The sequence below is a fragment of the Oryzias latipes genome, chromosome 11 (assembly GCF_002234675.1).
Source record: "Oryzias latipes chromosome 11, ASM223467v1".
Taxonomy (NCBI): Eukaryota; Metazoa; Chordata; class Actinopteri; order Beloniformes; family Adrianichthyidae; genus Oryzias; species Oryzias latipes.
In genome coordinates this window covers 17325081-17352342 of record NC_019869.2, presented here as the reverse complement: position 1 = coordinate 17352342, position 27262 = coordinate 17325081, and the positions used below count along the sequence as shown (strand labels likewise).

The 27262-nt window shown below is 37.3% G+C and overlaps 3 protein-coding genes across 4 annotated transcripts; all 3 read right to left on the bottom strand.

Moving 5' to 3' along the window:
* Window positions 1–104: 104 nt before the first annotated feature.
* On the bottom strand, window positions 105–9880 carry dpy19l4 (dpy-19 like 4). Of its 2 annotated transcripts, none has more exons than XM_023959995.1 (19): window positions 9255–9880; window positions 9003–9128; window positions 8070–8191; window positions 7901–7991; window positions 7688–7809; window positions 6754–6899; window positions 6482–6605; window positions 6277–6411; window positions 5392–5523; window positions 5177–5278; window positions 4728–4798; window positions 4490–4648; window positions 3792–3911; window positions 3585–3705; window positions 3447–3503; window positions 3253–3335; window positions 3046–3178; window positions 2127–2285; window positions 105–1977 (listed from the first exon to the last, which is right to left on the bottom strand). In XM_023959995.1, exons 1-19 carry the CDS (start codon window positions 9346–9348, stop codon window positions 1813–1815), a joined length of 2262 nt encoding a protein of 753 aa, XP_023815763.1. In that variant the 5' UTR covers window positions 9349–9880; the 3' UTR covers window positions 105–1812. The 2 variants fall into 2 exon arrangements, with proteins under 2 accessions (XP_023815763.1, XP_023815762.1); XM_023959994.1 differs by having other exon boundaries at window positions 4728–4801; window positions 9255–9879.
* Window positions 9881–11824: 1944 nt separating this feature from the next.
* LOC101172344 (nucleolin 2) lies at window positions 11825–17012 on the bottom strand. The gene is made up of 10 exons (XM_004074083.4): window positions 16734–17012; window positions 15128–15268; window positions 14662–14784; window positions 14443–14568; window positions 14215–14370; window positions 14014–14139; window positions 13779–13916; window positions 13543–13674; window positions 12333–12476; window positions 11825–12255 (listed from the first exon to the last, which is right to left on the bottom strand). Exons 1-10 carry the CDS (start codon window positions 16783–16785, stop codon window positions 12188–12190), a joined length of 1206 nt encoding a protein of 401 aa, XP_004074131.1. The 5' UTR covers window positions 16786–17012; the 3' UTR covers window positions 11825–12187.
* A 1167-nt stretch (window positions 17013–18179) lies between these two features.
* Window positions 18180–27246, bottom strand: kdm1b (lysine demethylase 1B). Its single transcript, XM_011481023.2, has 21 exons — window positions 27109–27246; window positions 26725–26852; window positions 26013–26134; window positions 25845–25934; window positions 25621–25732; window positions 25427–25540; window positions 25309–25347; window positions 24648–24840; window positions 24372–24556; window positions 24098–24268; window positions 23901–23975; window positions 23690–23824; window positions 23448–23619; window positions 23117–23244; window positions 22224–22355; window positions 22025–22099; window positions 21823–21939; window positions 21586–21711; window positions 20770–20892; window positions 20281–20433; window positions 18180–19256 (listed from the first exon to the last, which is right to left on the bottom strand). Exons 1-21 carry the CDS (start codon window positions 27122–27124, stop codon window positions 19173–19175), a joined length of 2490 nt encoding a protein of 829 aa, XP_011479325.1. The 5' UTR covers window positions 27125–27246; the 3' UTR covers window positions 18180–19172.
* Window positions 27247–27262: the final 16 nt, after the last annotated feature.

Genomic DNA, 27262 nt, shown 5'->3' with positions numbered 1-27262 from the left:
TGAAGAATTTGTGTAATGGAAAATGAGAAACAAAATGATCACAGTACTGGAAAAATGATTTTAACAAAAAAATTAAGATTCTGGCACAAACTTCAAGAACCTCATTGTGTTTTATATTTAAGCTTTTTATGCATTTCTATGTGAGAAAAGAAGAAAAAAAAAAAGGCAACACATTGTCTCAGAGGAAGAGCTGTAAATTCACATGACAACACCAGATGCTGTGCCATCAAATAGTGAAGACAAAAGAAATGCACACAGGAAACCATCTTTACAAGAAAAAGAAATGCATAAAGTCACATGACCAGCAACCATTAAACATAAGGCATCCACAAACAAAGAGCAGCAGCAGCAACAGTAGATGGACAAAGGCTGCAGAAACCATTACTGTTAGAGTTGGGATCCACTTGCTGACAAAAAAATAAAAAATCAACTGTTCTTAACATTGCTTTAGCATTGAAGAACTCTACTTATGAATACCCTTTTTTGGCAACTCATTTAAAAAGGACAGTCCAGACGTTTTTCAGAGGAAGGAAAAACATTTGAAAGAATGCATTACATGCACTGCATGAGCAACACATCTGGTATCAAGACAGAAGACAAAAATGAGTAAAACTTTCATCACCCTTAAAAGTATATTTACGAAAGACAAGTCTTTATTTTTTTTTCTACATGTACGGTACTTGTAAAATTTGGTTCTCTAAAGTGAATACTTTTATTGCACCCAAACTAAACCTGAGAAATTAAAATGTAAATAATCTTAGCGATGGTGTGATAAAATATGCCAAAAGGCAACACATCAAAACCAGCCATTGCGGTAAAACTAACAAAAAGGCACACAAGAAGCTGATGGGGGTGGCTTTAAATTTTATAAACAGCTGATTTGACTAAATAACAGATTAAAATGAAATATTGGAACCAATCTGGGAATACCTTTGAAAATTAGGAGCATGCACAATAGAAGCATGGGAACTAGCAGACCTTTAGGTCCACTTCAGGCCTCCATTGGCTTTTTTTTTTTTAAGGCCTCACAGAAAAAAGTTATAGTTTCAGAGATGTGTTCTCTTTTTGTTGTAGCTTCATATCAACTGAGCATAAAAATCCAAATATATCCCACAAAACAGCTCCTAAGAACTTCTTGGCGTTTGGATGCAGCTTTTTTTCTAAACTAATATATTCAAATCAATTTATTAAAATTAATATTAGCATACATCAAGTCACATTTTCTCCCAGTAGATGTTACACTTATTGTGAGGCTTAGCACTATAAGCAGTAATAACTGGAGAAGAAGCTAAACAGCAGTTTCTTTTGTTTTGGCTAATCATTTGTCTTTATCGCCCAACACCCTTTTAGTTCAGTGTAGGCAGTGGGATGCATCAAAGCTCTAGTCAGAAGGAATAGCAGATTCTGTCCTTCCAGCAAAGGACATGGGTGAGTCAAATGTGCATTTTACCCTAGCCCGGTTGCTATGAGGTGTCAGGAAATTTGCCACCAAATGAAAGCTCAGCGGAGGCCTTTGGATTATTAAAAAAACAAAACAAACATTCTCTTGACCAAAACTGTTGTTTAACAAAGCAGCTACAAATATCTACCGAGTTTTTGACCTTAAAAGGAAGAGTACCCATAAACACAGGTACCCCTCTGCATAAAATGTGTTTATCAAACTACAGTACTACGATTTTGGTTTTCAAACCTTCCGTTTATGAACGTTAATGAAAGATTGCTGCACCCTGCTGGTTGGAAAGAGCAGCTTCAGGACGTGCGTCAGCCATCAGACGGCAGGGCTTGTACACAGAAGAGCTGAAGGAGCTGCTGTTAGTACTGGAACGAGATGACATAGTTCACTTTGTAGACATGGTACGAATGGTTCCAGAAAACCCGAGTGAAGTAGTTTGTGTAGGGCGAGTAGTTCATCTTGATCTCGTGGCAGAATCGTCCGTGCTTAGAAACAGAATACATCTCCTCTTGGTCAAAGATGACCTGAACAGGATCAAAACATTCATACTGTGAGGAAAACTTTGGTAGAAACTGTCTGCAAGTCTGCTTGGCATTTTTTCTTAACAGTTTTTAATATTTGGTCAAACTAAAACTGCACACATACAGCATTTATGTATCATGTTGTAACCTACATGTCCATTAGCGATATCCAGCAGGTCCTTGACTCTGCAGCCCTTGTTGCGCGTGAACTCTGCACAGATGGACTCCTCAATGATCACATAGTTTGTTTTCTGAGCAGTCAGAAGTTTATACACATCCTCGGCAGATCTCATTGCGTACACCTGGAAACTCTGTTAACAATAGAAATCAAAACCATAATACACAACTGATCCATTTGCTGCACCGTTTTTGTATAAATAAAGCCGATTAAGTCAAAATTGTGGCAACACTAATTCAATGGGATAGGCTTTAAATGTTTACATATGTTTAGTCTAAATTGACTAAACACTTAAATTATTTAAGAGTAGAATTTAAAACAGTGTGACTGAAAGCTTTTGAGAGGTTGTGCACAAAAATATTACAAAAATGGGATTGATCTTTATCAACAAACCAACAATCAAAAAATTAATTAAACTTATTTAAATGTTCAAAAGCTCTTTCTAAAGGATTTTGTTAAAAACTGTTCTCTGAAATGTGATTACTTTTCTCTCTTTAAAGGTCAAAGGAAAGAAAATATGATGAGTTTGTTTAGACGTGTGTTTTCGCTCATCATGGTTGATCAAGTGATGATTTTGGGGTGGGTGGGGTGCCTTAAGAATTGCCGAGTGTCCTTTTTTTTCCTTAATCTGTCAAAACCAGATTGAAAACGATAAAATCTGAACGAGGTGACCTAAAATCATCACTACCAAAAGTGAAATAACCAACTTCTAAACTGTATCTTTAGACTGTCTTTTTAGTAATCTGGAAATACAATTTCAGATTTTCAAGTATAAATAAAGCTAAAGTTTTTCAATTAGTTCAAAAATGTGTTTAAGAGTCAAACATACAAGTCAGATGAAATTCTGTGCATTTTTACTATTGTTTTTAGAAAGAACGTTGCCTCCCACTCACATCTTCAGTCCTCTTCAGCAGGTTGAAGTCTGTGTAAAGAGGTAAACTAGTTACAGCTGACCCAGAACACAACTTTATTGTTCCTAAAAGCTGAGGGCTGCCAGCAAACACAGCTGCTGCTGGAGTGTGCAACCTAAAAGACATGAAGAAAATAAGTTTGATAATAAGACTAAGACAAAACAGTCGAGATGCACACTGACAGCTGACCTGATCCAGGTCATCAGCTCCAGCATGTCTGGGTCGTGGATCTCATGCAGCTCCCCCAAATCAGCTAAGACATGAGGGTAATACTGCAATATAGGAAGGATGTTTCTCCCATTTAGATCTGAATACGTCTCCCTGCTGGAAGAGCAACAGCGAATGCATGTGTGTGCACGCTCTGCTGTAACAGAGAGCCTCACCTCTCTCCACAAACTGAAGCCAATGATGGTGGGAACAGCTGTGCTCAGAATCAAAGCCTAGAGAGCAGCAAAGAAATGCAGACATATGAAAAATGCCTATTCTACGCTGAACTAAAGCAGTGGCAGAAACACACGGACCAGAACTACAGGATGCATGGACTTCAGCTTGAGCCATTTAAACACGGTCATGAAGAGGTGCGGAGAGCAGACTCCAAATGCTGTAAACATACAGACATATGGCGTCCATAAATATTTCATCCTGCAATGCAAAAGAAGATGGGAAGTATGAGAACATGCAAGTGAACCCTCAGCAAAGACTTCAGTTGATACTGTTCATGAAATTACCCATCAAACAGCAGAGCCAGACTTCCAAAAAACAGGGAGTGAAAGACGTGATAGATGACTGCGGGCTGCTCTCCAATCCTTCCATCTTCGAGGCTGTGCCTGGTCTTCATCGGCTCACCACTAAGAAGAAGAGCACTTTATTATTCTTTGTGATTTCTTAATTAATTATTATTAGAAAAACTTTCACTTGATGAAAAGGGATTTTATACAAGTCTTCAGGGGTGTGTTTATCTTGCTTTAACTTATTAACAAATATACTTTTCAGTTTTAAAAGTAACGTTTTATTTATTTATTTTTTCAAATGAATACTCTTAAAGACAAGTTTTTGTTGTTTTTTTTAGTCTCTTGTAGGGAAGAGGCCTCAAGTTTCTATAACCATTTTCGGCCTCTACGTACAAAATGTGTGGCCGCTGAACGCACATTGAAAACTATAACCAGGGCAGACTTTGACCAATCAGGGACTCTGATTTGGTAGTGATGCACGGATGGCATTCCTTTGAATTAGAACCATCAAGTGATTAAATTCCAAGCTGGACTTATATGACACCAAGTCTTTCATATATCAGAATAGAGGTGTTAAAGACCCCACCTGGAGCAAAATTCAAGAGATTAGCACCGCTTCCACATTTCACACCCAGCCTCTGGGCCATATGCGCACATCACCTGCCCGGTGTGTCCATAGCTTTAAGCCTTCTCACCTGAGTCTTCTATAAATGGTCTGCAGGGTGGAGAGGAGGCAGACGGCGAGCACCAGGAGATAAAAGGGAAGAACTGAAGCCTGAGTCAGTCGAAGAAACAAATCCTGACTGGGCGCTTGAAGGCTCTTTTGGCACAGAAGGTAGTTGGTGACAAAGTCACTAACACAAAAAATAGAGAACAAGTTTCAGTTAAAACAGAGGATTCAGCATCTATTGTACAGGGAAACATCCCACTCACGTCGTCCTGTTGAGCCCAAACTTGACTTCAAGGAACTTCAGAATGAAATCATTATCACTTACAGGTATGAGCTTCTGAAAAGAAAAGACATTCTTAATCCTTAACTGTATTGGTTAGATTTGTGGTACACAGATTACCGTGTCTTTGTCAAACAAGTGAGCGGTTATTGTTGACATTTCACCATGTCTGAAATTTACTGGCATAAAAAGAAAAAAATGTACACAGTTCCTATTTTATGTTGATTTTTTCCTAATGTAGAGAAAATCAGTCATCCTGCCGAGACCCTACCAATATCAACAGTATCGTCAACGTTTGATGAGTTTGCTCAAATCAGATAAGCAATGCTGATATGTTCTATACTCTGACATTATTACCAAAGTGCCATTTTGAAAGGCAAATATTTCTATGATTATTAACACTTTCTTAACCACCTATTCATGGAAGTCTACCTTGACTAAATAAATATAAGTGATGCTGGTGGAGAAGACCAGGTGGAAATGCAAGAAAAGCTTCATCACTCTTGCCACCAGAGGACCAATCTTCATCTTTTGCTGGAACAGAGAATGCAAATGTCAGTGGTGTTGCAGTGATAAAAGATATAATTGGAATGGCAAAGTTTGATTCTTTTGAAAGAAATCAGACTTAAAGGGCAGAAAATAACTACCTGGAAGTGCCTCGCGAGCAATGAACCAATCTGAAGGCTGAGCAGCGGCGAGCTGATCAAGCTAGTGTTTTCAAACTGGAACAAGTAGGCCAGGAACAGCGAGCTGAGGTACACTTTATGAATGTCGTCCATCTGTCCAAACCAAAAGGTAAAGGTAAGGTTAATGCACTTATATTTTAACAACGATTAGTTTTCCAATGTAATTTCAGACAATTTAGAGAAAAAAAATGCTTACTTATGTAAAACATAAAGCGAGCTAAAAGAAAGCTGCCGAGCCTGCAGATCCTCCTGAAATGTGAAATACCTCACATATATATATATATATTCAGAAACATTGATCTGAACAGGTGTGTACAGAGGACGCCAACGTCCGGAACGCTCCTAAAAGAGCATCACAATGCTTGCAGTGACATTTGTGTTGTTCTCAGAGGGATCCTCCACATCGGTGACTACAATGGGATCTCCCAGGTCTGGCTCTTATGTTTTTAAAAAATGATTATGTTTTTATGTAAAGCCCTTTGGGTAGTTGTAAAAGTGATATATAAATAAATTTTGATTTGATTTGATTTAATTAGCACAAAAACTAGAAGATTTATGGAAAAAAAACCTCACACTACTATTTATTCTCTAGACTTTTGAGGTGCAATAGCATTGGATTGGTCAACATTACAGGACATCACTCAATTTACTACTTCCCATGAATTTCATCTGGATACTGCCAGTGGAGGCTTTGAGATGGATTTATATTATGATGGTTTTACATGGAGATATCTGGCTTAACAGATTTAAAGACATACAGAGTTTTGCTTACGCTGTTTTAATACTATAGTAACATGAAATAATTAAGAAAACAAACTACCATCTTCGTGTGACATCATGGGTTACCTTTCTTGTTGGCATCACATCAAAAGAGTCCAGCAGAAACAGACAGAGCCCCTGAACAAAGAGGATGTAGTGACCAGGCTCCCATATCAACAGGAGGGTGAATGTGGTGGCACTCATGGTAAGATAGCAGAACATCTACAGAAGAACGGTTCAATTAGTTTTCTCAAAGACTTAGCAGAGAAGATCAAGAGAATCAGACACCGACCTCTGTGGCAGAGCGGATGTTGTTGCTCAGAAATCCCGTCAAAGCCACAACCTGAAGGGAGAAGCAAGGCAGGGCCCAGTTCTCGCGCAGAGGAACAGCATGGTCCACCTGGGTGGTGTCTGGTCTGATAAAGATAAAGAACCAACAGGACTCACACAGAAACCGTCACCCAATTAATTCTGTCATTATCTGATTTCAAAAAGGTTTAAAATTTTTAAATAAATGATGAAACAATAGAAAAAGCTGTGTCTAAGTGTGAGATTTCTCCTCACCTATTGATCACGTACCAGGACACAGCCAACATGCCAGCCACCCAGGTGCCACTCAGCACCCAGCTGCACACAAAAAGGGCGGTGACGTACAGAGCCTGGAGGCAAAACACCACTCCTATGTAGAAGTAGATAGGTTCCACAAAATCCTGTTGGACCAGAGTAGCTGAATAAGAATCAGTCGTTCCTTTAAACAGATTTATGTGCTTACCAGATCTGACCTGACGGCCAGCTGGAGCCAAAAACGTAGGGTTTAAAATCATCCTAATACTTCAATAAACAGTTTTCCTACATAAGACAGATTATTTAACACCAGTTCTCTTGCTTAGTACTTAGAAAGGTAAATGGCAGAAGCTAAATTATTTTGTAATTGAATCCTAATTTTAGAGTAAAAAAAACATGGTAAACAATGCAAGCTAAAAACATTTGAATAAGTGCTAAATAGGACTTACAATAAAAGTATGTGATGTTATTCATAATTAAAATTTGATGTCTAAAAAATGCTCAAGACTTTTATAAAACCTAAAATATTTGTAAAAGAGAAGCACAACAGTTTTTAGTGCATAAAAATATATATTAATAAATAAGATGCTGCCAGGAAAACCACTTAAACTAGCATTTTTCCCTTAAGTTTGAATACAATGAAAATAATAATTACCTTAAATAGCAGTTAAGCGTCTGCTGAACTGATGAATTTGAACAAACTTTTTAACTGAAAGTATGCTGATTTTAGTAGCCCTTAAAGGGCTAGTTTTAATTTATTTAAAATAAAGTTTTTTTTCTATTTGTTTTAATGAGCATAATGCAACTTACAATTTCTAAAACAATAAAGGTCAGCAAAACCAAAAGTTCTTTACTTTAGAGCACTCTAAAAGCTTACAAGAAAATAATTTAGGGTATCTGTAGATATGTGCCCTAGGGAAAAGGAGCCCCCTACCTGACTGTTAGTATATCTGTAAATGAAGCTTGTGATGACCTCTGGATAAAGCGAAAGACGCTCCACAGCATTGATTGTCTGCCCCGAAATGGTCCTGTTATCCATCATCAGTTCATAAAAACCTGAAAACAGCAAAAATTCTCCATGACTGAACTGATAAAGAGTCATCTCTTTCAAAAAAAAAAAAAAAGCTTTGAGTGAGTATAGATGGACCTCTTTCAAAGGATGGTGCAGACAGCATGTGCTTGTAGAAGTAATAATAAAGCCCACTGCCTCCCTGGAAAGAAATTTCCCGCTCCAGCTCCTGATGCAAACACAAAGTCATATTTAGGAGAGTAATATGTGGCGTGAGGGTGGATGACCGATGCAAATAGTTACCCACCTGTTTAGCTGAAAACCAGAACTTCCTGTCATGACAGGCAGATAGATATGCAGCGTAAAGTATTCCACAGGCAACAGCTGCCAGGCATCCAAAGACAACCCGAACCAGACACTGCACAAAATCTGCAGAGGGGGAAAACAAACTTTGTTTTTACAACTTGTCGTCAATAGAAGAAAAGTCCATTTGACCCTCTTTTTAAAGTTTTCCTACAAAAAAAAAAAAAAACAAATATACTCAAGTAGAAATAAAAGTGCTGTAAAAACAATGTTCCGTAATGTTAAACTGGAAATACTTTGCAAATGTTATCATTTACAGTGCATAATCCCAACAAAAAACTAGAAGAAATTAAAGGCATATCAGTGTATGAAGGACAACAATTTTGCATGTGGTTTTTAAACTCTTAAACATTGCAATCTTGACATTACTAAATAACTAGGTGCAGGAATGCTTTTAAGAAACAATTGTCAGTACGCTCAACCTATAACTCCATCTGGCAAATATGAAATAAAATTTCACTTACGGGAACTTAAACTGAATGTATGCTGTGGTAAAATAAATCTGAATTATGTTCTGAAGTGTGTATTTCTGATGGTAATCATTTAAGCAAGAGTGGGGAAACCATAGCAAAAATAAATGGGGTTTTTGGCTCATATGATTTAATAATTTTAATATATAGTTTAGCCCTCATTCTACTATATTAAAACATCCCAAATTTCCAGGTTTTCTCTCGTAAATATCAAATTTTATTGTACAAAAAGTAATTAACAGTAAGTTTAAAAAATAAACTACTTTTATAAATGGTATTACAGTCATGTCATTTTATAATGTGCTGTTAAATGTACATCTTCTCTCCAAAATTATTGTTGCTTTTTCTTATTTTGGGGTGTTTTAGTCTTTTATTTTGGTAATCAAATAAAACACTTGAACACTTACATGCCGAGGAGCTTTGTCGGGATCTTCTTCTTGAGTTTTCCTGCTCATGTTGAGCATCTTTCTCTTCACCTTCATTTGCTTCCATGCTGGACTTTTTCACCTCCTTCTCCTTCTTCTCATCCAAATCTGCAAGTGTCACACCGGCAACACAATGATCTTAACTTAACTCAAAGCTGGACCACAGAAGTTAACAGTTCAACACCGGAAGATAACAAACATCTGTTAGCAAACAGCTAAACTAGCACAGCTTACCTTTAGTTGGCATCTCTGGCTCCTTTTCTGGTTCTTTTTCCACTTCATCATCCCCTTTCAAAGTTTCTGATTTCCGGCATATTAACTCGGACATGACGAGGTGACAGTTAATCAATAAGGAACAGTGATACGACGAAGAAGCAGCATGCTAGCTAACACAATCAACTCGCTGCCCTTTCGTTTTTTTTAACCCCAGTTTGTTTTGAACTATGGCGTTAAATGCGCCCCAATAATAAGACTGGTTCCCCCGTCAAGGCTTACAAACAAACTACAACACAGTCTGCGTTTTTTGGTGAAAGCTGACTGAAGTTATGCCTGCTTTTTAGCTCTGTATCCTGTCTCCAGAGTGATGCTGCGTTCCAGTTACCGCGGAATTCTCGGATATCTTCTCGGAGAACTTAGGTACACTGTACTTAACGCAAAGTAACCCTGTATAAGTATTTCAAATAAAACAGATTAGTTAACATATTGAGTTTAGGATGAAATATTGAAAACAATGGTAAAATAATTAGTTCAAACGTACCCGAAGCATTTCCCGCTTTCCACATTGATAGGATTGTCAAAATTCTGAGTGTTTTTAAATGCCTCACAGATTTTAAATATTGCTGCACGGTGTGGTCATAAAGAAGGTTTGAAATATCGGTTTAAAAACTGTAAACCATGTTATCTATCTATCTATCCATGAGGTAATTTACCATAATTGTTGTTTTTTTTCTTTTACCTGCAGTAAATTAACCTCTACTCAATTTATTCTGCAAACACCTGTTAGTCTAAATATGATTCTTAGGTGGTGCAGACATAAAATATCTGAGAAGCCAAATGACAGAGGATCTTTATGGTCTTATATTTGTGGTATTTATGCAGTAACTTACCTGGAGAAAGAATCGCAGCTATCAGGCTGCTTTTCTTCAACTTTTTTTTTAATTCCTTAAAAGAAAAAACCTACAACGTTACAGAGCATTAATAAATATGCCACAGGCACCTTTTATTTGTTTGGTTTGGGCGAATCTTTATTCAAGAAAGCTTTTCGAGTTTAATAACTGAACTCTATTTCCATATTTGACTTTTATATAAAAGCACTTTAATTGTATGTCTAAAACTTTTAGAATAATAACATTTTTGTTTTCTTTTTTAGCCTATGCTGAGTAGTTTTATCTAGTTTTTTTCTTTTTGTAAATCTTCAGCTTTCAGTTTTTCTCACTTTTATTTATTTTGCTATGTTTGATCAACATGTTAGTTTTTATAGAAGTTCTTGCCCATCATTGTTCATCATCTCTTCTGCACTAGACCAAATAAAAATATCATTATGTTTTGGGTTGTGTCTCACATGGTTTAAAAAAGCAGAAATATGACTTTTGGAGGGCGAAAAGCCTATTATTAAATCTGTTGTTTTATCCCATTTTTAAATCCAAAATTATCTACCCCTTAACCATAAAATGTTTAGAAAAAGCTCTTTTGAAAACTACTGGGACACATGAACACTGAACCAGCATAAGTTACAGTTACAAATTAAATGTTTATTGATAATTTAACTTCTCTGTTGGTTTTATTAAATATAAATGGTGGAACTTGACACCATAGACCACAACATCCTCTTTCTCAGACTGGAGAACTCTGATGAGTGCAAAAATGCTGCACTGAGTTGGCAAAAATTGTGTTTCTTTTTAATAAACCAGTTAGCCATGGTGTCCCACTTGGTTATGTACTTGGACCACTTTTATTCTCTTTGAAAATAATATCATTTTGTGATTTTCAAGCTCAAACTACATCCTTTTCTAATTACAGCAGCTAGAGTCTTAACTTGTACTCCCAGTACATATGTCCTCTTTTTCCCTCTGTACACAGGGTACAAGTCCAGTTCAGAATATGTATCTAAGTAATCATCATTTCCTGTTTAGCAAGCCATGGGACTAATGCCCCCCGTTCAAGTCCCGGCTGGGGAACCTGAAACCTCTGCAAAAAGACAGAGCAGCAAGTCTCTAAAATGTCTCATTCGGTTTTAAGTGGCAATGGGGGACTTTTCTTTGCACGTTATCCCCGTGCATGCGTGGGTTTTCTCCGGGGACTCTGGCTTCCCCCCACCATCCAAAAACATGCTTTATAGGTTAATTGGTTACTCTAAATTGCCCCTATAGGTGTGAATGTGAGTGTGCATGGGTGTGTGATTGTGGCCCGCAACAGACTGGCGACCTGTCCAGGATATCTCCTGTCTTCGTCCACAAATGGCCAGGATAGGCTCCGGCAGCCCCGAAAGGGACTAAATGGTTGAGAGGATGAATGGAGAGAAAAAACAACTAGATTTTATGAGAGCAGATGGAGATGTAGCTATCCAGAGCTTATGTGGTAAATTACTGTCTCAATACTTGGTAGGGGTCTTGGTGAGACTCAGAGGTGATAGTACTTATTGTGGGTTTATTGATCATGTGAGGGATGTGAAAAGGACATTAAACTCCTGGGCAGAGATGCCAAAACAGGATTCAAGTGTTGTCACATCATAAACGACCCCCTAAGCAAACAGCTTTTGTGGCAGGTTGGATATCCAGCTGAGACACAAGAAGTCTGGTCAAATCTGAATGTCACAGTAAAACTTTAATGTCAGCACAGAACATGTTCAGACTTGCATGCAAACAATAAAGCAAAACATTTCATTTACAAGTTTTTTTTATGTCATTTTCTTAAAAAACTGAAAACAGTAAACCAGAAGACAAAGCTAAAAAAGGTGTGTGGACATATTTATTGGGGGGGGGGAATCAAAGACTGTTAAAAAGCTTTGAGGAACTCTGCAACATTTGGTCCCATATCTAAGAACAAGAATGTAATGACTTTGTACTGTTTCATGCATATAAAACACACTTTTTTTAAAACTTAAATTAAAAACCAACAGGGTCCAGGTTGTGTTTTATGAAGCTTTTTCAGATGCCAGCTTCATGTGGTTATTCTGCTGATGATTCATCTGAACCTAAGCTTTCCTGCGGCGATTTGTCAGCCTTCTGCCTTTGCGCTGTAAAGGACAACAACATAGTCAGTCCCATTGAAACTGTGCTGCAGAGCCAATAGAGACAAGTATGAAAGAGAAACCTGTTTGAGTTCTTTTCCGACTTGCTGTTGGCCTGGTGTCTTCAGCATCACATCTCTTCAGTAGAACCCGTACGGATTTGGTCACTTGTGGATGCTTAGGAACTTGTGACAAAGATTCATCATCTGAAATCCTGCCTGAAACGTCTAAAAACATGGGGGGGGGGGGGGGTATTTATGCCACATTTTTGGACATAAAGTCTGCATACATGTACAGAAAGAATTGAAAAATACTCTAAAAAGTATTATTCATAATTTCTAAACAAATAAAAACAGAAAAGCGTAGCAATTTTTAAAAGAAAGTGATTAATGTAGCATTCACTACATTCTGTGATGATCTGTAATCAGTTATTGACTTGAAGACATTTCCTAAACTTAGATCGGTTTATTAAAGTTCAGTCAAATCCTATTAAGTTTTACATCATTCTATTGGATTAAACTCAAATTCAGTTTGTACTGATCATCTCGTTTTCACTCAGGTCTCTGTAACTCCATTTAACATGACATTAAATCCAATTTATTTCAACTCTCTAAAAAAATGTAAAATGTGTTTTTTTTATTACTAAATTTAATTTTATTCTTACTATATTTTTCATAAAGTTCCATTCCACAATTTTGATAAAGGTTTGGTCTCTAAGTGCAACAAGAAGAGCCACAGAAAACTAAATATTGATAAAATCAAATGTATTTTAATTTGTGACAAGACCAAACTTTACTACACTACACTGTAGAAAAGTCATTCTAAATGTAGCATATAACTGCACTAAAAGCCCTCTTATTGTAAACACAAAGGTTGCTTTTGTTGTAGGGATGAAAGAAGAGGATGTCCTTAGAAACCCAGGTGAAACATGGTGGTGGCAGTGTAGTGGGCAGTCTTATCCTCCTTAGATTCTGCCCAATAAGGTTGATAATTTAAAAAATGTTAAAACATTTTCCAGCAGTCTTTTTTTTTCTATTGTATTCCTATTTACCACTGCCCCACAGCATGGAGTCAATGAAAACAATACCAGAATAAAAGGAATATTTTCATTTAACTTCAGTAGGAATGTTTTTATTTTGTGCTTAAGTCTGTTATTATTTCATCTAAGCATTTAGATCTGGTCAAAGGAAGTTCTGAACAATACATGAGAGAAATTTAAGGCTTAATTATTTAAAGAAATAAAAGTCTAAAGAGATTATCCACTAAATCAGTGTCACAACAGAAAAACATTACCTGTCGCAGCCACATTTCTCTGCTTTCTAGGAGTTTTGCCTTCTTTCTTTACAGGCTTTTTGCTGTTTCTCCCTGTGCTCTTCTTCACAATGTTAATTAGAGGCTCATCATCCGAGGTTTCATCTCTGACCTCTGCAAACAAAAAGACAGAGCAGCAAGTCTCTAAAATGTCTCATTCGGTTTAAAGTGGCAAACTCGTGAAATGTTTGATCTGGTTCAAATCACAAGGAACCTACCTGGCTTCTTTTTTGCTGGCCTGCCTGGAGATGCAGAACTCTTCTTTGCGTTTCTTTTCACAGTATTTCTCTTTTTGGCAACAAGTTTTGCCAGGGAAACATCATCCTCATCTGAGCTGTTTTCTGCAGATGAAGGATCTTAAAAGAATCGAGAAGTTACTACTTGACCTGTTCTAAAATTGATATTTTATTTCGTAAAGTTGAACAGAAAACAATCCACCTTCCAGTAACTAACCTTTTTGTTTTGTTGTCGTTTTCTTTTTGGGCGACGACTTCTGCTGTTTCGGTGCCGCTTTCTTCTTTACACTTACGACTTGCTCTTCATCTGAGCTATGGTCTGTGGATGTCTCCACATAATTAACTGAAACCAAAAAATTGAAGAAGTTAGCATTTTTAGAGAAAGCTTTTTCTAAGTAAAAAGGGACCGTTGCCTTACTGCTTTTCTTTCCTGTGTTCCTCTTTGATTTAATAAGTGGGGTTGTTTTATCAGATGCCTTTGAAGATTTCTTCCTCTTAGGCTGTGACCTCCGTTTTTTGGCAGTTTCACTCAAAGGCTCATCATCGTCAGAGCACTCATCATTTGACTGTGACACTGCACAAAAATAAAAAATAAATAACAGCTAGCACGCCTTTGGACATATCTATGTAGAAAAAACAAACTCACCTTTCCGCTTTCTGCCAGCAGATTTCCTCGGCGTCACTGAGCTGGTCTTCTTTTTAGGCCTTCTGGTGCGCCCTTTCGCCTTTTTTATCAAAGGCTCACTATCTGAGTCATCCTCTGCGTTGGAATCTGAAGCAGTCACATTAACGAAAAACATTTTTAGTTACTAAAGGCACAAATAAGAAAGCACAGCGGCACTGTGATCGATTTAGGTCCAGCAACCTGCATTCTTGTTGGTTGTGCCATAAGATTTAGGGGGGGTATTTTCCTTTTTGTCTTCCGCTGCTGGTGAAAAATCCTTTTTCTTATTTATCAGCGGCTCATCGTCCGAGGAGTTGTCTGAAGCTATGAAAAAAGATGAAAACATACAAATTTGAACATAATTTGACTGTTTTTTGGTTAAGAACATAATTGTTTGATTTTTTAGATGAATTAACACAACCCTAAGTCTAAAATAACATTGCTTTTCATCATTATGTAATTATGTTTGTATTTATAAAAAAAACAGAGAAGAGCTTTATTCCTTCTAAAATAAACAAATCCAATCTAAAGGTTGGCTATTTTGTGTTACCCAACACTTCTTCTCACTATGATCTGCATATGTTGTGTATTTGTGTTTTAACATACGTAGGAACCAGAAACGGCATAATAACATTACAATAAAGACATGATTTATTTTTGTTTTCACCTTCTTTTCTTTTGGATTTTGTGCTGGATCTGGGGGTCGTCTGGTGGCTATCCTGTGCCTCTTTTTCTTTACCATTTCTTTTCTTCAGAAGCTTCGCCAGGGGGATGAGCTCCTCGTCGTCTGAGCCAGAACTGTCTGGCCCTGATTGGCCACAAACAAAGCAAATTACTGGCAAGTAATTTTTGTCCATTTCACAATATTGTTTTAGTGTGTAGAGACTAAATCCTACTAACACTGTGTTTGTTATTCATTATATAGCTTAAAAGTCATTTATTTCACTTAAGATTAGGTAATGTAGTGACCTGTTTAGCACTTGTGCTCAGGGATGGAAGGTAAGTTTTGCTATCACAGTCCTGGTTCTGTCTTAATTTCTCTCATTCTTTCTTTCTTTCTTTCTTTCTTTCTTTCTTTCTTTCTTTCTTTCTTTCTTTCCACTATCACTATAATGCCTCGGGAGGGGTGTCCTCCACACCACCAACTAAGGACAAAGTGATTAAAGTCCCACTTCAATCATCTTTTTATCTATTGTAAAAGTGTCCTCAGTGGCCTTTTAATGTTGATTATGACGTTTTTAGCCGAAAAAACAAACAAAAAACTGTGTTGTTTTCTAGGATATGGTTTCTGCAGAGTAGCAGTAGTTTTTCAGAAAATCGCCTCTGAAAAAGTAAGCTCAACCCCATTTCCCATTATCCCTTTGTTTGCACCATCTCCCACTAACTTACAGGCTCTCACACCCCCCAACACAACATTAGCAGTGCAACAAAAATGGCAAGCTATCCAGCTGTACAGTTTTGAGCCAGACGACAGCTCAGACGAGGGAAAACAAAATATGTGCATGGAACGATTCGTCTACAAGCGGGTGCATCGGAATGGAGCAGGGAGCCTGTTACTCGCCGTTGTAGGTTCTATGTCATACCTACAAGGTTTTACTGATGAAATTTTTCCGTCTGCTCCTGATTCACAATGATTTGAATAAAGAAATACTCAGAAATGCAATTCTATGTTTGATATTCTTCATATATGTGCTCCATCATGAGAAAATGTCACAAGAACATGTTAAAAACACAAAATACGCAATTTTCATCAGTGGGTCAAAATCATAGTGGGGACCGTGGTGTGAGTAAATAACCTCCACATACACCTTTATTTATCCGTCCATTAGAAGAAAAAACACTGAAAATAGAAACTTTATTTATAAATTGATTCTGGCCTGGTATCAGTCCAAAACACTGACTAATTACTCTTACTAGTTTATCGACAGTATGAGTTAGTGTGGGTTGACTAATATAATAAAATTGGGTTTCTACATTTTTCTATTTTATTCCATTTTAAATTTATTGCAATTAAACTATAAGGGTCGTAAAGTTCCTTCAAACACTTTGAAAGGAACTCATCAAAGTCATCAAAATCCTCAAAGGAATTGATGATTTTGAAGATTTTCTTTATTGAAGCTAGAGCTGCGGCGGTGCATTGTCGTTACCACGTTTAAACTAAAGCTAACGTTGCTGCTGTGTTAGCTTATGGCTTATTCTGTTGCTTGTTCGTTTCCAAGATGTAACCCAGATTTTGTTACGTTTTGCTTTTGGAGTAAATTCCCGGGAGTTACCTGAAGACTGGTGCGCCAAGTTAGCGTGTAGATCGGCGGTACCGCAGTCCATTCTGTCGGGCAGTGTCAGATATCTGTGCTCCAGAACCAGATTGTGATTAGCTTTGTCTGCTTCCGGTTAGCAAGTTAGCTTGCCAGTATGTTTTATCGTGAAACAAAATAGTGCTTTTCGGCTAATTTCAACTTTAGCTAACGATTAAAGCGACCAAGAGCCAATATTATGGTTTCCATAAAAACAGTTAAACTGGCTAGTTTAAGTGAACTGGCTTTTTAAGTCTAGTTTGATTTAATCCGGGGTTTTTTTCTTTGAGACTTTATTGACAAACAACATAATACAACAACATAGTGAATGTCTCGGGGGAACTGAAATGTGTACACATTGCAGAAGAAACGAAAATAAAATAAAATGATATTGATATACACATACATGAACAATATATGAGAAAAAGAAACATAAATTCAAAAACCTTTGAGGTTTAATACATTTGACATATTTCAAAAATCAAATTAGTTCGAACTGCCTTTTGTTTGATAATGTTACAGTACTGATTGATTTAATTTAAAAAATGCTGGAATTTAGGTTTGGAGTTAGACCATTTGGTTTTATAAATATGGAATTTTGCTAATAATACATAAAAAAACAACTGTGTAATAAAGATACAATCATTGATATTATGGTAGATACACTGTCATTAGGGTATCCCAGAATAATTTCTTTGTCCAATAATTTTATATTTATTATATTATTTCCAATATAATTTCCCACTTCCTCCAAAAACATATTTGTATGTATACAGTCCACAAACCGATAATAAATGGTTTCTTCTTGAGTCCCACAGAATGTACAAGATAGCTCCATGTCAACAACAAAAATCTACTCTACTTTCTACTTATACAATGCAGACTTAAGACTTTCTGAACAATATTTCACAGCTTTCACTTTAAATAAAAAATAGTACATTTTAAATAATAATTGGTATTTTACCCAGCACATCCATTCTTAAAAGATAAATTCAAATGACCAAAGGGAAAGGGAAATTTGTCACGTGATCAATGAAAAGGGCAGAATATTTGTTTTTAAACTTTGGAACTGGTTACAATCCAGGTTCTTGAAGGCATATTTTTGGTTATCTAAAGTATTTCAGTGTTGTGTTTTTTTAAAAACCAGACACATTACTGATGAAATTATACCTTTGTAAACGAGGATTCTTGCTATTCATGCTGCCTGCTTGGTTTGATTTTTGGTTAAAAGGTTGTTTGAAAATTGACACTTGAGAATTGCTGAAGTCGATCGCCTCTGTTCCCACAACTCATTCTGAGCAGTGAGGTCTGATGGCTCCAACTTTTGAACTACTGTAAAATTACTCTATTTAACGTATATTATAGTTCATAACTGGTTCAAAATGTCTAGCCCGAACCCAATAGATCAACAAACTCAAATGCAGGTTACCAAATTCTGATTTAATGATGTAAAGAAAACAAATGGATAGTGGCAGTTAACAGCTCAGTTTATTGCACACATACACGCACACTTCTGATAAATACACCGTGTCACACTAACAGAACAGAGCCATGTAAATGCACTGACAAAGACAAAAACACAAACATTAAGCCTCAATCAAAGGTAATCACAGAAAGTGAAAAATTGGTTATGCGTTTGCTCAACTGCATAACTCCTATAAGTTTAATAAATTATAAGCAAACATTTCCCTTCTCTAAATGGCTGTTTGGTTTGTTTGTCTTTCCAGCTGTCACTTCTTCCCAACTATATTTTTTTTCCATACTTTTCTGCTATCAAGTTTTTTTCTGGTACTTAATTATTATTTTTTCTTGTTCTAAATGCAAAGTGCTACTTCAGATGTACCCCATCTACTCCTATTGTATCAGCATTCACTACTAACCCAACACATTTACCCCAAAAGGTACACTTGTAAAATATGTAATCCTTGGTCAATGACTGACAAAAAAAAAAGGCTTTTAATCTTTAGGATCACATGTTCTAATTAAATCTATGCATATGCAGACAATTCACAACTATGATTAGGAGCTTACAAACTATTCATGAATCCTAAAAAGTGGAACAGTTGAAGTTTCATCACACATTTAGGTATTACAAATATAATTTAATTGACAAAAAGAGTCCTGATTTTTGAGTAAAGATGACCAGACTGAGCTGCATGTGTAAAGTTTACCTGATAAACTTTGTTCCAAATAGAATAACACTTCGAGTTCTCATGTTCAGTAAGTAGAGCCAGGTCTGGAAAAAACCCGCTGGACTCAGCCACTGGAAAAAGTCTATCCGCATTTTCCTGATCAGCTGCTGCAGTAACTGCAGGTGGAACGGTTTGGGTAAGGTAGTGCCAGCTGGTTTGCAGTGTGTTGGTCTGTGTGACCCGTAAGTCCGCGCTGGTGTTTGCGAGAGGCGTGGGGGCCGTCAGCTTACACAGCAGTCATCTTGCTGGCCTCTCTGACCCCACTGAGGTAAGCCCCCGTCACAGTCTGAGGGAAGTGTCGGTTGGTCGCCTGGTAAATATATATATATTTTTAAATGTGTAACATTTTTCAGACTGTCCAGTTTTATGTGTATAAAAAAATTTACAATTATAAATGGTAACTTGCAGAACTGGTGACTGACAAACACTTTTTGCAACAACAAAAAAACGACAGCACAATGTAAAAAAGTTGTTGTCACCTTCTCTTCATCAGCATATTTAGTCCTATATTTGGACTAAATAACATGTCCAAAACCTGTTTAAAGACCCACTCTCAGAGGTGAATTTCTGATAAACTACTGCCGCTCTGCAGACACTATGTCCTAGAAAACGGTACAGGTTTTTGGATTTTGGATAAAAACGGCATAATCATAATTAAAAAGACCACTGGAAATGCTTTTAAAATAGAATAAAACACGATTGGAGTAAGACTTTAAACCACGTCATTCCTCACTTTTTCCATTTTATCTATTAAATAAACAAAACCAAGCTGATTTTCAGCTATCTTTTTTATTTATTTTTTAAAGTCTGAGCTTTTCTTTTCACCTGTGCAAAAACAGGCTTTACATTCTTTTTTGTCACAGTTGATTTACATTTGGTTCATTCTGTTATTACGTTTCATGTTTAAAGGAGGAAGGCCATGGTTAACTGACTGAAGGAGCAGTTTATCTGGAAAGTTAAAAGATGATTCCGTTTCTTTAGTTTCGGAGAGATGATGGTTCAACCAAATCATCTGCATTTGGAAGTGTGTTTTTAGTACAAACGTGGGAAAAATAAGCACCATGTTGGTACTTTGAAAAATGTTTTTTTTGTTTGGGCACAAGAGTCAATAACTAAACATGGGAGACAATGAAACAATACTAAATTAAGCTCCACAAAACTGTAGAAACAAAAACTGAATTTCAGACAATAAAATTAAAAGTTTTGATCTCTTGTCCAACAGGGAATTAGGAGATGCGATGTCTGGAAGATCCCTGCTCAAAACCGATAAATACAGAAAGCTTAACTTCTGTAGAACATGAGGTCAAACTAGGTGCAGAGAAAAGCAGCCTCACCTCTCCAGCAAAGAAGACTTTTCCCTGCACATCTTCAGCCAGGATGTCATAGGCCTCTCCGCTGCCCCCTGTCTTCACAAAGCTGTAAGACATCTGGGACCACACGTCTTTGCTCCAATGTGTGACAAAATAATTGACAGGTTCTGGAACCTCCTGGACAAGGTTTCAAAAACACAAGTCAAATGTAAGATAAACAATTCTATATAAAGTAATGTTATTTTTGTTTCTGCAGGATAGTTCTGTGCAGAGGGTGGTAACAAGTAAATGTGATTAATATTACTCTCATTTTTATGCAAGTAATTATCTGAGGTGTTACTATAACACAAGTGTCTGCATCACTGAAACTCATCCTAAACATCCCATATCCTGTGCAATGTGTGCTGTGAAAATATGCTAAATATGACAGTAAACGGATAGAAATTTCCTCTAATTGAATGATGAATAAGAAGTCAATGTAAATCAGAGGGAGAGTTTTGTTCACATGCTTACCTGCTCTTTGAAAAGCTCTCGCAAAACCTTCATGCACTCATTGACCACGTCCTTCTCCTCCATGTCCCGAACGGCGGCGACAGCATCACCAGAAATGACGGACATCAGCACAGCGTTCTTTCCCTGTTTGCAAACAATAGAAACCTCTCTTTAATTACAGCATTTCTCTGGAGGCTTTTTTACCGCCTTATGCGTACGTCTCAGTGGCAATTTATGGAGTTTTTGTATTTTCAGGAAGTTTGCATGAAAAGTTTTTTTTTAAAGAGAATTAAAAGGATTAATTTTATTCTAGAAGTCCTTAGACAAAATCTGTTAATAAAAAATAAGTAGCTTCTTAAACACAAGTATCTTCCAACAAAATTATGAATGGAAAAAATGTCACACGATCCTTTCAAAACTGTGCACCTAATTTAGTTTCAGATCAAGTATATAAAAAAAAAATATGCCAGTAAAACAATATTTCCATCCAAATAAACTTGTTTTTAATATTATTCAACCTTAGGGTGCATTAAGTACCTCTAACTGAAGGAATATCCTTATCTTTATTAAAAAGAAAAGTAAAACTGAGCAAAAATGTATACATTCACAATCAAAAATTACAACATAAGTTCATTAGATCAGACAGCACGGTGAAATAAAATGTTTTCTTCATCATCTAGAAAGAAAAAGTTCAAACATATTCAAAAAAAGAATAGGTTTACTATTTTTATTTGAAATGTGTTTTTTGCATCCTTTTCCAGTCAAAGCTTTATAGTTAGAGAATAATGGCAGCAATAATCATTTTTTCAACGATTCAGGTAAAAAAAATGAACCAACCTGAGGATCCAGATCATAGAAGACACTGAACATGCCTCTCTTTTCAGGAACTGGCGGGATGTTCCCAAAGTAATCTGCCCCTTGAATCTTTTTGTCCCAAAATCGACACGGGAACTGAAGAGCAATCTAAAGGAAAGGTTTTCCAACACTTGAATAATTTCAGGGACAAAATAAGCTTTTGTTTTTCCCTTCCACTCAAACAAAACCATCCCTGAAGCGATAAGACAGCCCAAATACCTTCTCTATAATACCAGCTCCTAAACTGTGGATTGCTTTGAGTTTTCTCTCAGGAAGAGGGGGATTGAAATGAATGAGGTTCTTCTGAAGTAAAATCAACGGGACCGTAACAAGAACCTTTAAAGAAAAGAAACACAGAACCAACTCAGCGGGGGGAAAAAAAAATTGTCAAATCCCGTTTTGTTTGTTTTGTTTTTTTTACCTTCTGCGCTGTCCACTGGGAACCATTAGAGGATATAACCTTAACAGTTTCACCTGAGTAATCAATAGCCTGAACCTGGTTTAACACAGACAAAATACAAATAAGATCAATTCGTTGAAACTATGAGATTTAGGCCTTACAATTTAGCTATCATCAAAACAAAATTTAGATCTAGATTGCGTGATATGGAGCGACAAACCGGACAGTTTGTGCAGATGTCCAGGGCCTCGGCCAGCTTGTGCAGTAAAACATAGTAGCCCTTAGTGAGTAAAGTGTGGTCTCCTGAGAACTGAGCAAAAAATTCATTGTGGTCCCAGGATCGTGCAGACACCTACAAACACAAAAACACGGAAAAATCCTTTCAAACAACCAATTTACCATATCAGACAGAACATTCTGTAACTTACATTTCTATTTTGCAACTGGCAACATTTTATTCAAAAAGTAAAAAATGTCAGATATGAAAATGACAAGATTTAAAGAAAAAAAATCAAACCAGAGCTTGGTGCTTGGAGCCATGCCCCGTTAGATTTTAAAAGAGAGCTGAAGTGTTAAAGTAGATGAGAAGTAATAAATGGTTTTTGGCTAAAAGGTTTTTTAATTGCAAAGAGTTTTAAATGTTTTAACATTTTTTATGTTATTTTTAGTAGTTTTAGTTATATTTAACCTCTTGTCCATTTTGTTATTAATCAGATTTCTATTTATCCTATTATTAGAAAGTTACTTCATTTATTTATACTGCAAATTATTTGATATTTGCATTAAAACTATAAATGCAAAACTATAAAACTATAAAAACTATATTTTTTGTATTTTTGGTTAGATAAAAAAATTAAGTCAAGTTTGCAATACTGTCATATATTCTAAAAAAAAAAAAAAAAAAGTTATTTTAGCTCATTGAAAATAAAAAGGTCCTATGTCAAGTATATTCAGTTTATTTAAATAGAAAATAGACTAACATTTTTCCGTTTTTTGCAGGACACCACCTCTATTTTAACATCTGTGTGGTTTTGACGTCGCACATGATCAGATTTTAGGCTTTAACTGTGACAAACAGAATTTGAGAAAAATAAATGATATCGTTTCTCACACCTTGTCTAACGTGCTTCCACAAGCAAACTCCAGATTACTGAGATGAAACTGTAACACTTTCTCCTCCAGTTCACTGAACTGCATCCCAGACTCCTGGAGAAAGTTTTTCTTTACCTCCTGAACCTTTTCTGTGGGAATAAAACAAATGTATGACAGAACAGCCTGTCTGTGAGGATTCCTATATATCTGGTTTACGATCTTTAGAAAAGCTGAAACTGATTTAGAAGATGTTTCACAACTCGTTTGATTAGCTGCTCCTCTGAGTGTTTCTCATGTGCTTCTTCAATGTAATCATAGCAAATTATTAAATAATAAGTTTGAGTTATAGCACCTCCAAGTGGTGTGTCCTGGCTCTGTGACTTGTCTTTCCTCCATTCTGATACCACATCCAGGATGGCGTTGAAGTGGAAGTCCATGCGCTTGTCGATGGTGGGGTCAGTAGCCTGACCGCCCTTTTGAAACAGTTCACATCGTTCCCCGAGTTTATGCATCTTGATGTCCATCTGCAGATAAGAGCACACTTAATACCTCTGATCGGTTTGGAAAATGACAACTGAGCACATCGGCGTTTACCTGCTCACACATGAGTGCAATGGGGTTGTTGACACATCCATTGACAATCTGAGCGCCTCGACCCACCATGACGCCTAAAGAGGTATCATCCCATACCCGGCCACCAATCCTGTCCCTTGCTTCAAGCACCACCACCTACAAACCAACGCATTTTAGTGGGACTGACAGAAAAAAGAGGTGGCAATGTGCCAAGAACATTGAACAATTTTACTGCAGTGCCGAAGTTTTGAAGCTGCCGCGCAGCAGCCAGTCCTGCGGCCCCAGCACCGATAATAATAACGTTCTTCTGTAAACAGAAAAAAACAAAAAAACAAGAGTAAGTAGAGCTAAAATTATAAATTACCACGTTTAAGTTTTAGGTAGAAACAGGGAGCTGTGTTACTTGCAAATGCCGGAGGACAGACTCACCGAGCGATATCCTTCAGGAAGCAGAGGCCGTTCCACTCTCAGCACACCAGTGTTGATGAGGCCCTTTCTCGTCATGAAATGAAGCACACGGTCCAACTCCTGCACGCAGCGCACGCGCACCAAACCCCGAACGATGATGTGCTGAGAGCATTTCTCAGAAGTTAGGACTTTCTTTAGAGAAACACAACAGAAAAGTTTTAATTTTTCAAGAGGAAAACAGGATTTTTCTCACAGCTGTTATTTAATTAAACAGTCACATGGGTCTGCCGTTTACCTTGCAGTTCCTGTGCCAGGAGGCCAAAATAAGATTACGCAGAGCTAGATACATCGTGGGATCCCTGGAAAATTCTGGAAACTCGTACAGCTCATCCAGCTCCATCATGTCCGGACGCACACACAACGCCTTCCCACACTCATTAGGCTGGTAGAATGGCTGAAAGTACTGAGAGAGGCCTGAAACTGAGAGAGAAAAAACAGAACTACTGTTTCACATTACATTGTGCAAACATCTTGCACAAAGCACCCTGTTCTGCTGCCTTCACAAACTCACTCTGTGGGTGCACAGCTCTGTGGGCGTCCGCCTTCAGCTCGGAGGACGACGCGGAACTGGAAGAGCCCGGCGGACTCATTCCCACACAGTCAGGATAGTAGGCAGCAAGGAAGGGGCTGGCAGGGCTTTCTTTAAGCAACGGCGGCAAAATCAGCATGGAATGCCACCAGCTGTCGCTGACCTCGGCCACTCTCTGTGGGAATGAGATCACTGTTGCCAGATCTTGAAGGAGAAACAAGCAACCAGATTGACAGAAACAAGCGTTTGTGTTTTTAAAAGTAAAAAGAAGCTCGAAACAGGTGAGCTTACAGGCTAAGAGGATATGACTCCGAATGAGGAATTTCTGATCATGTAAGATTTTTGTTTCAAGGCTCAAAGGCAAACAGAGCAGGTGGTGGAAAAACATTTTTGTCACAACTAAAAGTAGATATATACTACATAAAACTAATTTAAATTACATTTTGTGTCATCCACTGCTTTTCCATTAGAATAGCATCTGCTTAAAGTCCACCAGTAGATAAAAAAAAAACAACTGGGGTGCAATTATTAATGATCGGAAAACTGTTGAAATGTTTGTCAAAAATCATTTGTATAAATTTTACTGTTAATTTCGGTTGCAAAACAACCGAAATTAAATAATAAACAGTACACATATTCTCACCAAGTCCTCTGGCTGGGAGCACTGGTCTGGTCCCTCACTCTGTTAGAAGAGATTTGTCAAAAATCAATGTAAAATTGAAAAGTCTGATCAAATGTCTGTCTTTTTTCTTCCGGGTTACTTTAATGTTGTTGTACTTCATTCCACAGCGGTACGTTTCTGCTAGTGCTGGAGTAAGTTGGGCCTCCTTAGTCAGTTGGCGCCATTTCCTGCAGTCTGGCTTAGTGCACTGAACCTGTGTGGACAAAATGTAAATTATTTAGTGGAAGCTAAAGTTTGATCCTCATTAGATCAATGAAAGAGCTCTGCACAAACCCAGAATGGCAGCTGTTGATCTGCCATGAAGGCTTTTAGACTGGGCTCACTCTTCCCGTTACTAGTCCACACCTTCTTCCATTCGGCAAAGGTCTCATAGCCATCTTTATGGCTGCCATAGAGGGGATGGATTATTACATTAATAAAATATGGCAGGAAATTCAGAATCCAGAAAAGCCACATATAACCACAGACTTATCTGCTCAATACTTGTAATAACTTACCTTCTGTAGTAGTGATCAAAACACTCGTTACAGAAATGCTCGCCGCACGACAGATGATACCAGCGCGATGTGTATCCATTTTTTGCACACCTTGCAGAGAAGTGCCGTCACTGTGACTGACAATCATAAGTAAACAAACAAAAGAAAATCCTCAACCTGTTTCCATACCTTTCTGATGCACTTGCAAAACAAACGGGGTACACAGCAGAGCATCCAGCCTTCTCGCATTTTCTGTACTTCTTCTCAGACTGATCATCTTCTTCCTCGGTGTCTGTGGCTTTTCTTTTACTCTAGAAATCAAAGAGAACATTCTCAGCCAATAGATATTAATTGCAAAAAATAAAAATTAATTTCTTATTGGGTATGACAGCTATGATGTGGTTTTGATGTTTCAGTTGTTACACCTTATTTGAACTATTTAGAGTTCTCAATATTCTTTAATTAAATGATAAAGCCCCTAAACCCTTTACGCAAATGTATAATCATTGCAGTTTCAACACGCAAAAGCTGCATGCAACAAAAAGAGAGCATGGCTGCATTTTAAAGTGTTATAGTATGTTAAAGTGTAACATTGTATGTTACACTTTTTTATAGATAGATTTTTTTAAACATTAATACAAATAAGGGGGGGTTCTGTCTAGAATGAGACAAATCAATTTTTATGGCCATAAGAAATTAAGGCAACATATTTAAGACTATTGGCTTGCAAGTAACAGGATCTGGTCCAAAAATAATTTTTAAAAATGTCATTTGGGGGGAGCAAAGGGGTATTTTAATCTATTAGGTTTTGTTGTTGTTGTTGTTTTTGTTTAACGTGTAATCTGAGTTTAGATACAGGGTTTGATAAAGGGTTGGTTTAAAAGGCAGGAAACCAGCTCACCTGACCAGATGGAGGGTTGTTGGTCCGTTTCTGTCTCCTTGAGGAGCGCAGGGTCTGACCCTCCCACGGAGACTCCCCGGAGCTCCTCTTCCTCGCTCTCCTAGCCCCAGAGGCGTTCCCGGGGCAGTCTACAGTTTCAATGACATGCAGCTTGTGTTACAGAAGGCACTTCAACACTGCTTGGTTCGAAATAGGCCGCGGATTTTATGGATAAAACGTCTGCATAATCAATACCATGCAATAGAATCAATCACTAATTTGGTTTGTAAATCAGCACAGGTGGTGGTGATGTACAAATCCAGCTCTTCACCACCACCAAACAAACAACAACAACAAGTTCGTCTGTCAGTTAGCATTTAGCATGTAGCGGTGTGCGAAATTCACCTGCATCCGATAGCATGGCCACCAACAGTATTTCTGTGTAGCTGTTTCAACAGCAGGTATTTTCCCCTTATTTTTTAAAGAAGTGGTTCAATCTCACCCCCTTTATTGTTGCGGGAGAAATCAATGCCCCGCTGTTGTAGGTACACGACTTCCT

Excerpts from the sequence above, each read along its gene's own strand:
- dpy19l4 (XM_023959994.1), bottom strand. The coding sequence starts at position 9,348 with ATGTCCGAGTTAATATGCCGGAAATCAGAAACTTTGAAAGGGGATGAT. Across the intron at positions 3,706-3,791 it reads CTGGCTCTGCTGTTTGATGG|GATGAAATATTTATGGACGC; the intron begins GTAATTTCATGA and ends TTTGCATTGCAG. Across the intron at positions 2,286-3,045 it reads TGCTGAAGAGGACTGAAGAT|AGTTTCCAGGTGTACGCAAT; the intron begins GTGAGTGGGAGG and ends TATTGTTAACAG.
- LOC101172344 (XM_004074083.4), bottom strand. The coding sequence starts at position 16,785 with ATGGACTGCGGTACCGCCGATCTACACGCTAACTTGGCGCACCAGTCT. Across the intron at positions 14,140-14,214 it reads GAACACAGGAAAGAAAAGCA|TTAATTATGTGGAGACATCC; the intron begins GTAAGGCAACGG and ends TTTTGGTTTCAG. Across the intron at positions 12,256-12,332 it reads TCGGAAAAGAACTCAAACAG|CGCAAAGGCAGAAGGCTGAC; the intron begins GTTTCTCTTTCA and ends TGTCCTTTACAG.
- kdm1b (XM_011481023.2), bottom strand. Across the intron at positions 25,348-25,426 it reads TGAAGTACAACAACATTAAA|AGTGAGGGACCAGACCAGTG; the intron begins GTAACCCGGAAG and ends CTCTTCTAACAG. Across the intron at positions 23,620-23,689 it reads TTGCACTCATGTGTGAGCAG|ATGGACATCAAGATGCATAA; the intron begins GTAAACGCCGAT and ends TCTTATCTGCAG.